Source organism: Leptodactylus fuscus, chromosome 5 (genome assembly GCF_031893055.1).
Source record: "Leptodactylus fuscus isolate aLepFus1 chromosome 5, aLepFus1.hap2, whole genome shotgun sequence".
In the NCBI taxonomy this organism is placed as follows: domain Eukaryota; kingdom Metazoa; phylum Chordata; class Amphibia; order Anura; family Leptodactylidae; genus Leptodactylus; species Leptodactylus fuscus.
In genome coordinates, this window is record NC_134269.1 from 197,754,691 (window position 1) to 197,767,041 (window position 12,351).

At 40.2% G+C, this 12,351-nt stretch overlaps 1 protein-coding gene across 2 annotated transcripts in view; it reads left to right on the plus strand.

Moving 5' to 3' along the window:
- Positions 1-2,958: 2,958 nt before the first annotated feature.
- Positions 2,959-12,351, plus strand: part of GABRG2 (gamma-aminobutyric acid type A receptor subunit gamma2) — a 79,435-nt gene continuing 70,042 nt past the window's right edge. Inside the window, exon 1 of one of the 2 annotated variants that reach the window (XM_075275027.1) lies at positions 2,959-3,487. In XM_075275027.1, coding sequence (XP_075131128.1) covers positions 3,369-3,487 — 119 coding nt within the window. In that variant the 5' untranslated portion in view covers positions 2,959-3,368. The remainder of the gene's footprint in view (positions 3,488-12,351) is intronic. The other variant, XM_075275028.1, reaches the window with a different exon arrangement.

Genomic DNA, 12,351 nt, shown 5'->3' on the forward strand with positions numbered 1-12,351 from the left:
TATTTTGACGTGTATTTTGACGTGTATTTTGATGTGTATTTTGACGTGTATTTTGATGTGTTTTTTTACACGTGTAAAAGAAAATGCCATTGAAGTCAATGGGAGTCTGATTTTTACACGTGCATTTTTACACGTGTATTTTGCCAAAACACACGCGCGTTTACTCCGTGTGAAGGGGCCCTTACATCTTTTAATGTATGCCTACCACAGTGTCCACCTTAGATTAAAGGATTTGCTTGGTGCACTGTACTTGGTTCTCTTCTTCACATCAGGAGCAGGATATGTCAAATTATGGACAACATTGGGTACCATTATAGTAATTGATCGGTACTTATTTCGCAATGGAGTGCATGAATTGAAGGAGTTGAGAAACATTGACATAAACAACTGTTTACCCAATGCCCCTCTTAAAAATCACTTTGAAAGCACCTAAAATTGGGAGGGAGGGTAGGATGTGGGCCTAGATGATCTTCTTCAGACTGTGTGACTGTGGTGAAAACATCTGATGAAATAGGCCCTAGCATGGCTGTCAATGAGAACACTCACACAAACACCACTTATATAAGGACGGAGTTCCTGACGTATTGCTAATTCGGCAATGAGAACTGCCCAGAGACAGAAACTTCCAGTAATAGACCTTTGTGAAATAAGCCATCAGACGCCCGACTGGAGGTGACCATGACTAGGTAAGAAGCAGGGAAGGTGGAACTCACATACACACAAGTAGCCCCGGGCCAATGCATACATTAAATATTAACTAACCAACAAAGAGGGAGTCTGTGTGACCAAGTGTCCCCCAAGCTATGGCACTAGGAGGGGGCCCCTTGTATTTTTTATATATGTATGTTTTTGTTACTCTCTCTTATATCTTCCTTGATGTGTGAATGGATAAAATATTGTGAAAAAAAACCCCAAAAACATCTGGACACATACTTGGGAAACTTTGGTGCATTTTTCAAGGAATAATCTTTGGAAGGGGCCAACACTCTTTAGAAATGGATATAACAGGGATAAAGATCCTCATTGTGAAATTCCACCTGTTAATGTGGTAGGAGTTCTAACTATGGACTGGACAACGGTTCTAACTATGGACTGGACAATGGTTATATCTATGGACTGGACAACTGTTATATCTATGGACTGGACAACGGTTCTAACTATGGACTGGACAACGGTTATATCTATGGACTGGACAACTGTTATAACTATGGACTGAACAATGGTTATATCTATGGACTGGACAATGGTTATAACTATGGACTGGACAACAGTTATATCTATGGACTGGACAACGGTTCTAACTATGGACTGGACAATGGTTATATCTATTGACTGGACAACAGTTATAACTATGGACTGGACAATGGGTATAACTATGGACTGGGCAATGGTTATATCTATGGACTGGACAATGGGTATATCTATGGATTTGAAAACGGTTCTAACTATGGACTGTACAATGGTTATAACTGTGGACTGGACAACAGTTATAACTATGGACTGGACAACGGTTCTAACTATGGACTGGAGAATGGTTATATCTATGGACTGGACAACGGTTACATCTATGGACTGGACAATGGTTATAACTATGGACTGAGCAATGGTTATAACTATGGACTGAGCAATGGTTATAACTATGGAATGGACAATGGTTTTATCTATAGACTGGACAATGGTTATATGTATGGACTGGACAACAGTAATATCTATGGACTGGACAACGGTTATATCTATAGACTGGACAATGGTTATATCTAACGACTGGACAACGGTAATATCTATGGACTGGACAACGGTTATAACTATGGACTGGACAACAGTTATAACTATGGACTGGACAACGGTTATATCTATGGACTGGACAATGATTATATCTATGGACTGGAGAATGGTTATATCTATGGACTGGACAACGGTTATATCTATGGACTGGACAATGGTTATATCTATGGACTGGACAATGGTTATATCTATGGACTGGACAATGGTTATATCTATGGACTGGACAATGGTTATAACTATGGACTGGAGAATGGTTATATCTATGGACTGGACAATGGTTATATCTATGAACTGGACAATGGTTATATCTATGGACTGGACAATGGTTATATCTATGGACTGGACAATGGCTATATCTATGGACTGGACAATGGTTATATCTATGGACTGGACAATGGTTATATCTATGGACTGGACAATGGCTATATCTATGGACTGGACAATGGTTATATCTATGGACTGGACAATGGTTATATCTATGGACTGGACAACGGTTATAACTATGGACTGGGCAATGGTTGAAGAGACTGTTTCAGTTCTAGTATTTTGTATAGAATTTTTGCTTTTGGGCTGAGGATTGGATACACTGTACTGTACTTGGTGGTATTTTAATAGTAGTTTATTTGCCTTTTTAGAGTGTCTTTTGTATATTTTGCACACTTGTGGGCAGGTACGTTCCCTTTACTTTGCTACACATGTTTTGTTATAGATTTTTTTTATCATTATTATTACATTACATTTTATTATTTAATACCTTTTCTAGTATTCTTTGTTTTGAGGAAAGTATTTCTTTACTTGGGACATTGGTGTGATTTTGGTATGATACACAGGACAAAGGACATGGATGACTTGTGCTGAGATTCCTACAGTGACATTATTGTGCAGGGCACAGATTTTGTCAGATGGCCCATTGTCATTAGCTATGAGTTACTAAGTGAGTGTCAGCAGGACCCCTTTTTTTGTCTTCATCCTAGGGTCAGCAGGTGCCTGCGGCTCAGCCCCCTCTCCCTCCTCACTATAGCCAGTTGCTGTGGAGCATAGGCAGGGGGAGGGGTTGCTGCAAGGAGCAAGACAACAATAAGCATCCCTAGGTTGCTAAGCATCTATGCGAGAGTGAATAGGCTCTGCTACACCATGGTTGTCCTGCACTAAAACACTGAAGTGTCTCAGTCAGCTCTGCTCTAAGGGGCTTACTTTTTTTTGCAAGCAGCATCTATTTATCACAAGCTGCCCTTTAAGTGCTCGTTTTCCAATGGACCGTCCATGAAAAGAGAGGATGTTTGTCAGCCCTGCGTAGTTAATCTGCATTCAGTGCGAGGCGTAGATCTGCTGTGTGCTTGCTCCTTTCTTCTCTCTGCTTTTAGCTTTTCCCCTCCAGATCTGTGGAGCTGGTGCATGAGCTGTCAGTACTGGAGGGGGGACCAGAGGGGGGGTTCTGCCGCCACAAGACGCGGATCCCATTTCTTATATATTAATTCTCTCAGCCTGGCGGAATGTATCATTACAGTCAATGCACCTGGTAGGGGGTGGGGGGCACAACGGGACTATTCCATTTGCAAGAAAGAGAGGAGATTGAGGGGGGAATGTCAGAGATGTGTTCACCAAAGAAGCCAAATGTTGGAAACAAGGCGTTATTGCATTTAACATTTTGTCATCACAAAATGATTGTGTGGATATTGCTGCTTCATTCGTTCATCCAATGGTAAGAGGCATGCCTTATCTTTCATTATTATTTGTCTGTATGATATGTATGTCCAAGCAGACAGGACTGAGCACCGAGCCATATATATATATATATATATATATATATATATATATATGTATGTATGTATAGTAATATACCTTGTACATAACATGCTTGTTGCCTTCAGTGCCGGAATACACGACAATTGACACAGGCGATACATTCTGCCATTAATTGACTGCATGTGTCAATGTACTGTCAGCATCTTCAATGAACATTTACCCCTCATCATATAGCACGAAGAAGGGCACAATCATGGACGGAGCTTTATGCATTGCTTCTGCTTGCTTATCACATCATGGCTGTGCCCTTAGATCTCATATTAATTCTGCAGATTGATGCAGAGCTATAACATCCATATACAGCGAAGGGTTCAGCACCATGGACAGCTGCCTTGTTTACTATGCCTTATATACCCATTCTTTATTGTCTTATACCCTGATGGTGGTCATTGTGGTGGTTAGAACACAAGGTCTAAGTGTATTTTCGGTTTCTCCTTTTACATCTGCCATATTCCCCCCACCTTTTCCTCCTGGCTAACTGCAGTGATTATGAATCCTGCTGAAGCAGCGAACACTATGGAGAGTGGAGAATACTGAGGCAGGCAGGATGTGCGGCGGAGCTGCATTGCCCTGGCGGACCATTAATGTGCTGAGCTCAGTTAAAGCTGTTCTTTATTCCACGGGTTAATTAATGCACATTCCGTTAATTAAGGCTTAAAATAGTCTGGTGGGCAATTGGTCACATCACACTGTGCAGAGGAGCTGCTGCCATGTTGAAATGTTCTTTTACGGAAATGAGACCACCATTTGCAGTGGTTGTCCAGTGGTCATGATGTGTGCACAATGTACACACGCTGACAATGCATTTCTGTAGTGGCAGAGTACCCATAATAGACAATGGTTAATGACATTAGGAGACATTGCTTACCTGGATAATGGTTACTTCACTTGGTATGGAGCATATTTTCTTTTGCACTTATTTTTTTAGATTTTATCATACTACCTCTACTCTGGGATTGGCAAACGTAGAATATATTTCCAAATAAACCTTAAATCATTCAACAATTAGCTTATATTAAAGCCCCAGTATGTGTTTATACAAAATGAGTGCTATCTAGAAGTATTCTAAGGTGATAGAGATAGATAGATAGATAGATAGATAGATAGATAGATAGATGATAGATAGATAGATAGATAGATAGATAGATAGATAGATAGATGATAGATAGATAAATAGATAGATAGATAGATAGATAGATAGATAGATAGATAGATAGATTTACCAAATCAACAGCCATGGTGCAAAATACTAGTAATGTAATGCACTTACACTATTTACCATATTAGCCAGTTTATACACTTACTATTAGAATTGGCGCACAACATATATCATGTAAAGCGCTTTGGCCTGGTACATTACAAGAGCAGAGTATTGCTGAATTGTACATCTGTAGGCACATAAGCATGCAGGCAAACTGACAGATAACTAGAGATAGATAGATAGATAGATAGATAGATAGATAGATAGATAGATAGATAGATGCACCAAAGGAACAGCCATGACACCCCACACTTTTTACGTGGTGCGATTACGTTATTTCCATAGCAGGCAATTTCTATACTGTGTTTTGGCCTTCTACATTAAGAGAACAGTGTAGAGCGCTGGCTGTTTGCTTGACTTGTTATAGGTCTGTAGATTGACAAGCATGGATAGATAGATAGATAGATAGATAGATAGATAGATAGATAGATAGATCATAGTGCATAGATGATGATGATAGATAGATAGATAGAATAGAGTAGACTTGTAGTGCTCATATTTATTTGGATGAGGCCTATCACATGGCATCTACATCACAGCAGTACGGATGATTCCAGTTTTTCAAGGGGTTATATATTCCGCCACTGTAAGTTAATGGAGGAGAGTACCCACTTTGGTAAGAACTGACTTCAAAGAGAATATCTGTCTTTGGAGAACACGACATAGGCAGCCATTAATTTCCAAAGGCACGTACTATTACGCTGCATGCCGAAGCTTTAAATATAGCGGAGGGATCCCTACTGCTTTACACAGCAGGGATCAGATAGCAGTGCCCACTTGTGCCATAGTATTGCAGTCTATGGCACAAGTGATCTAAAGGTTGCAGGTTCAAGCCATCTATAATCAAATGATTTCCAGGGCACAGTTCTATGTGATGGGATTGTGCAGAGTATAATGTACCTATCATGCTTATTCTTTTTATTAATATTACATTTCACGCAAATCCTCTTAAAGCGGAGATCATGGTCTCTTCCTAGTGACTGTGACATCACTTCCATTAGTCACCTGGCCGCAGTGCAGCGCAGTCCAATTCAAGTGATGGCACACAATGAAGAGACTTCACCATTCATCCAAGTGTCCCAAACCTTTTGGGGCAGGTTCACACCTGCCCCCAGTCTCCGCTTTCAGGTTTCCGTCTTCTGCCCGAGAAACTGGACAGAAGACGAAACCAGCAGTCTATTTTCAAACCCATTCATTTGAATGGGTTTGCAAAGTGTCCACCCGTGAGCATCTTCTGGTCTCTGGTCTCTGCGGCGAAAGTGTTTTTTTTTTTTTTTTTTTTTTTTAACCGGACACAAAGTCGGACATGCAGGACTTTGTGTCTGGTTGAAAAAAAAACGGTTTCGCCGCGGAGACCAGAAGACTCTTACGGGCACTCATGGGCGGACACTGACTGCCAGGTTTCCATCTCCTGTCGGCAGAAGACGGAAACCCACAAAGCGGAGACCGGGCGCAGATGTGAACCCACCTTTAGTCTTCTTATCAGTAGGGGTGTTAGGAATCAAACCTCTGCTGACTTAATATTGATTCCTTCTGCTCTTATCGGATTGTTTCCTTGATTCCCCTGTCCCTGCTAAAATGATTTTCACATAAAAAAAATCCCTCCTGTATCCATATTAAAAAGGACTGTAGGCCATATGACTCAGATTACATGTCTATATAAGTCTATGGATGGTGGTGGTGGTGGTGGGGGGTAGGAGTGAGCCATGGTACTGGTGAATCCCTAGGTAGGCCGTTCCTTCAGGGGGTTCTGCTGCGCCCCCCACTGTTTTTTTCACAGGCTGTTACCAGCTGGAGTAATCTAGCTAGTAAGAGCTGCTATTACCTTACCAATCCCTGCTCCAACCCAGAACACCATTTCCTCTTCCTCTTCCAGGTATCCCCATGTGTCTTATATCACATTATTTCTTTGGAACGTGATGTGCGACATACATGGTTCCCGGGAAACTCAAGGAAGAAGCAATGGGCAGTTGGTGGGATCAGTAAGTGAATAACAGCCTTTTGGATTGCGAGCGGTCTAAAGTCACTGTATGGGTGCAATTACTCTCTGGAGACCTGTTAAGGGTGTTTTTATAGTATTGGGGCCTATAAAAGCAGTCTTCTGTATGGAGGGCCAGTAAGGGTGAAAATAACTGTAGGGGGCCCATAAAGGGGAAATATACTGTGTGAGAAGTCAGTTAAAGGGTATTATACCATGTGGGGACCAGGAAAGAGTGCATTATACCATATTTGGGCCACTAAAGGGGGCTTTTTACCATGTGGGGGCCAGGAAAGGGGCATTATATTATGTGGAGGCCAGGAAAGTGAGCTTTATACCATATGAAGGCCTGGAAAGGGGACATTATACTATGTGGAGGCCAGTAAAGTGAGCTTTATACCATATGAGGACCTGTAATGGGGGCCATTATACTATGTGGAGGCCAGGAAAGGGGGTACTATACCATATTGAGGCCAGGAAAGGTTGCGTTATACCATATGGGAGCCAGACTGGAGGACTTCAAGTTGAAGAGGGATCTGAAGAAGTCCTCATCAATTCCATTTCAACCCCCAGCAGCCCCAGATCTTCAGGGCCTACTGAGAATTGAAATTTTATTTTTGCCAACCACTGTACCATTAGCGTCTGCTCAAATGTCTTAGGAAACAACAACCTCAAGATGTTACAGTCAATACATTCTGCAACAAATATAGAAAATATAAGGGCGGATTTATCTAGAACCATGTTTTCCACCTGCCAGTGTCATACTTCATACCTTAGGTGCATCCTCCAGGGCTCAAGTGCCTAAACAGAACCCCACACCAGCTCTTTCTGGCATAGAATTCGGGCATCATTTCATAGAAAGCCGGAGTAAATTATGATTAATCTGACAAGGCCAGGAAAGTTGTGTCATTTTTGCAGTTTTTGTTTTCAGATTGCAAATGTTTTTATTCTATTTTCTGCCCATGAATATGGGGGCGGCCATCTTGTTCCTCTGCTCTGTTAGCAGCATTGTTATGGCCATAGGTAGCAATAGACTAGAGCTGATTCATTGAGGTCTATTTAAGAGTTTTCAAGGCATGTTTTGCTCAGGGCGGGCAAGTACATACCCTGTGACCACCTATTGTTAGTAGGGGATACAAGGATGGGTCACTATGGGTATGTAGAGCTGTGAGTCTATTGTGATACCATCTGTCTTGTCTGTAATTTAAGTGAGATGACTGCTACAATGAAAAGAATTGGCAAGTGTCTTTCTATTATTAGACTTAGTGGCTAGAGTAAAAATTGTAAGATTTAGTACATTTTATTAAAATATAGATAGTGGCATGGAAAACGAGAAATAAAATAATCAAAAATTCTTTAAAAATAAGTTTAACATAAAAACTTGGTTTATGAAAATAGGTCATTTTTGATGACAGATTCCTATTACGTAGTGGAGATTGGGGTTTATAATCCAATGAGACAAAAATTGACCTTTGCGACCATGTATTGGATCCTACAATGCAATCATTTTCATTCTACTTCTCCTGTGATGGAACAAAACAATGGAAAAAACACATTTAGGCTGAGGCCCCATGTGGCGGAAATTTCAGCTTTTTTGTTGCAGTTTATGTTGCGATTTTTTGAGCCAAAGCCAGGAGTGTATTGGGCAGAAGGTAGAAGTCTAAGAACTTCTTATATATGTATCCCATTTCTTTTGTAGCCATTCTTGGCTTTGGCTCAAAAAACCTCAACAAAAACTGCAACAAAAAAAGTTGCATTTCCGTAACATGGGGCCTTAGCCTTACAATACAAACATAAACCAAAAGCTACACTGAAATTGTGTGGATACAGCAATGATAATAGAGCATTCCAGGCAAAAACGTATATGTAATGCATAATCCATGGTTTTGAGGGATGGTGTAACCCGCAGTTGTTCTAAAATGACTAAATTTTAGCATTAAGGCTGAGGTTCCACGTTGTGGACAGATTCCTATTACGTAGTGGAGATTAAGCTTTATAATCCAAAGAGTCAAAAATTGACCTTTGTGACCATGTATGGGATACCACAATGCAATAATTTTCATTCTACTTCTCCTGTGATGGAACAAAACAATGGAAAAAACACATTTAGGCTGAGGCCTCACATTGCAGAAACGCAGCTTTTTTTTTTTGTTGCAGATTTTGCTGTGTTTTTTTTGAGCCAAAGCCAAGATTGACTATAAAAGGAATGGGAAATATATAGGAAGTTCTTATACTTTTACCTTCCTCTCAATCCACTGCTGGCTTTGGCCCAAAAAAACCGCAACAAAATCCGCAACAAAAAAAGCTGTGTTTCCGTGGGCCCTTAGCTTAAAGGCGTTTTCAAGCAAAAGTATTGATTATCTACCCTAAGAATTATTCCTCAATATCAAATTGATGGGGGGGGGGGGGGGTCTAACGCCAAATACCCACATCATTCTCAGCCTCCAATACAACAATGGAACAGGTAGAAGATAGCTGCGTTTTCTGTATGGTGGCCTGGTTACTGCACATAAACTCTGTTGCAACTTTTTGGTACTGTCTGCTAAATGATGGGGGTTCTGGACAGCAGATCCTCACCAATCTAATCTGATGACTTTTAATTTGGATAGGTCATCAACATTTTAAACCCTTTAAAAAAATCACCTCTAATGTATTTATTTTGGTTGGAGTCCAAGTTAAAATCCAGTCCTCAATAAAACTACATGTGTGGATCTATTGCAGCTTACTAGTAGTGAAGGTGATCCCATGAATAGCAATGAAGGTGATCCCATTAAATATACACTTCAATGCGGAAACTAGTTATGCTTCCACTTATATAGAACTTATGTAATTATTGTAGAGAACTCCATTTTTTATTTTTTTTTTGCCCAATTTATTCAACTAGAATTGGCATGAATTGCAGTTTGGGGCTCTTGGGCATGGCACAGGTCATGTAGGCCTCGTATGGAGTCATATAGCCTTGGAATACTGCCCTAGAGGCTCCTTCACATGCTGTATATACAGAGATATGTAGCGCTAGTAATGGAGAAAACCTCCAAGATATGGAATGTGATGGCATATGACATTTTTTATGTTGGAATTGTAAAAAAAAACCTCTGTATGTCTCTGTATGAAATCGAGCTCATACACTTGGATTAAAACCATCTTTCCTGAAAATTGCAGCACAACATGTAAATTCCTGACAGTTGGCACTCAGCGTCTGACAACAAACTGTCACTTTCTCTGCATGCGTTCTTATGGGTTGCGAGTGGCAGCTTGTTGTCAGATGCCGAACTCCAGATGTCAGAATTTTATATGTTATGCAGCAAGTATCAAAAATTTACATAGTTATTCAGGGTTGTTAGAAAGGCAAATTTTCATCAAATTCAGCAAGAAAAGAGAATTTATATAGGGCCGGATTTAGGCGTTTGACCCTGGACATTATTGTAAGTGCTGCTCCGAATGTAAAGAATTCCTAAGGATTTGTTCACACACAGCATAGAAATGATGCAGGATATGTTTGCACAAGTCTGATAATTACAATGTGACTATTGATGACCAATCTAACATCTCTATAGAATAGTTGTCTGCAGCGGAGGGTACATGACAGCTCTGTAAGCTGTGTAGTGGTTGCACTCCGCTCCCATTTGCTGGGGCCATCTATATCCAGACTTGGACCTGACTGCTGTTATTAACTGAAAAGAATTGTTTTTTTGAGCGGATCTATTGTGCAAATAGTTGACTTTCACCTCTGGTGTATCTTTGGCTTCCATCATGCCCAGAGCCCCCAACATTATATATCACCACTAGAGATGAGCGAGTAGTATTCGATCAAATACCTCCCCACCAACGGTTTTGGAAATCACAGCGTGCCGGCACTGCGATTTTTTCAGCAAAGTGGGCATGAGATTCGCATCAATCCCATCCACTTTGCAAGTACTGTTAAACGTTGCAGGCAAATCGCAGCGTTTACTGCCCGTAGGGCCCCGGCCTAAAGGAGTTATTGCGTCATAACAATGAGATCTCACAGGTCCAGTCGATACTGTGAATAGTTGTGATCATGTGATGTTGCTCGGTCTGGGTATAATGGAAGCCATCGGATAGAATATATTAGAGTTTTCTGTTTGTAGAAGACATAATAGTAATACATTTTACATGTTGTTACTTAAACTTTTTTGTGGGGCTCACTTATCTTGACAGGTTCACTTTACGTTGAATTGCCAGTCTGTGTTATATACATGTACACGAAAATGACTCATTTTATATACGTATATTAGGCTGCTTAATATTATTATATCAATATATTATATCAGAACTAGGACCTGAGCAACAAAAAATAACCAAACCACTGATGGACAACTGAAAAGCTGGGGACCATTTAAGGATGGGGACCTTGGACAGTTGCCTAGTTTGCCTCCCCCATAATATCTGTCCTGGACGTATAGGATAGGAAGAAAGAGCTATAGATATGATAGGAAGAAAGGGAGAATTTACAGTACTTAAATACCCCTATAGAGCCATAGAAAGGCAACAATTTTTGTTCGTTAATCCTACTAGGAAATGTATGGTCTTTGTGACACAAATAACTGATATTTTGTAATTTTATTACTTTTCTTCAGCCCAAATGATATGCAAATCCAACTGTCTGCAGAGATTGTGCAGCTGCAAGAGAGACATTTGTACTGTCCATTACTGCCTTCCTGGTCCCAGTATACACATTGAACAAATAAGGGGACCATGACGTTCATTGCTTTAGTCTTGGCAGCTACGTAATCTTCATGACTGGGTAACTGCAGAAGTTTCGGGATCTGTACTCTGCAGTAAGTCTCAGGAGGCTGTGTTACCCGTCATGTAATGATGAAATGCTCCCTAGAGACCTTTTAGAGGGGCAAAAGGTGTAAAAATAAAATAAATAAAAATGACAAGAACGCCAACAAATCTACGTATATCCCATATAGGTAGCGATAGGTATATCCTATCTAGAAACAAGCATAATAGAAAGGAGAAATAATGAAAGGAAAAATATCTTCTCACTTTCTGCTATTAAAATGTAATGAAAAAATGGGAATAATAAATCTTTTTAGCTTTTTCACATTCTCGTGAATATTGAAAGAAAGAAAAATACAAAAATTTAATAAAAACTAAAGCCCTATGTATTGTAAAACAAAATGCTGAAACTATTTGGACAATCAAAATAAACTTTTGCAAACGCAGCTTTTTTGTTGCAAATGTTGCCATCGTGTTTTGACTCAAAGCCAGGAGTGGACTTAGTAGAAGGCAGAAGTATAAGAGCTTTCTAAGTTTTTCTGTTCCTCTTGTAGCCATTCTTGGCTTTGGCTCAAGAAACCAAAGCAAAATCCGCAACGTGGGATCTCAGCCTTAAAAAACGCAGTCCACTACAAAGCCCGAAAAGGGGTCTGGTAATGAAAAGAGAAAATGGTCCATGAAAAAATACTTGCCCCTTTAGATTTCTTCTGTTCTTAATATTCTTAAATAGAGATGAGCGAGTAGTGTTCGATCGAGTAGGTGTTCGATCGAATAC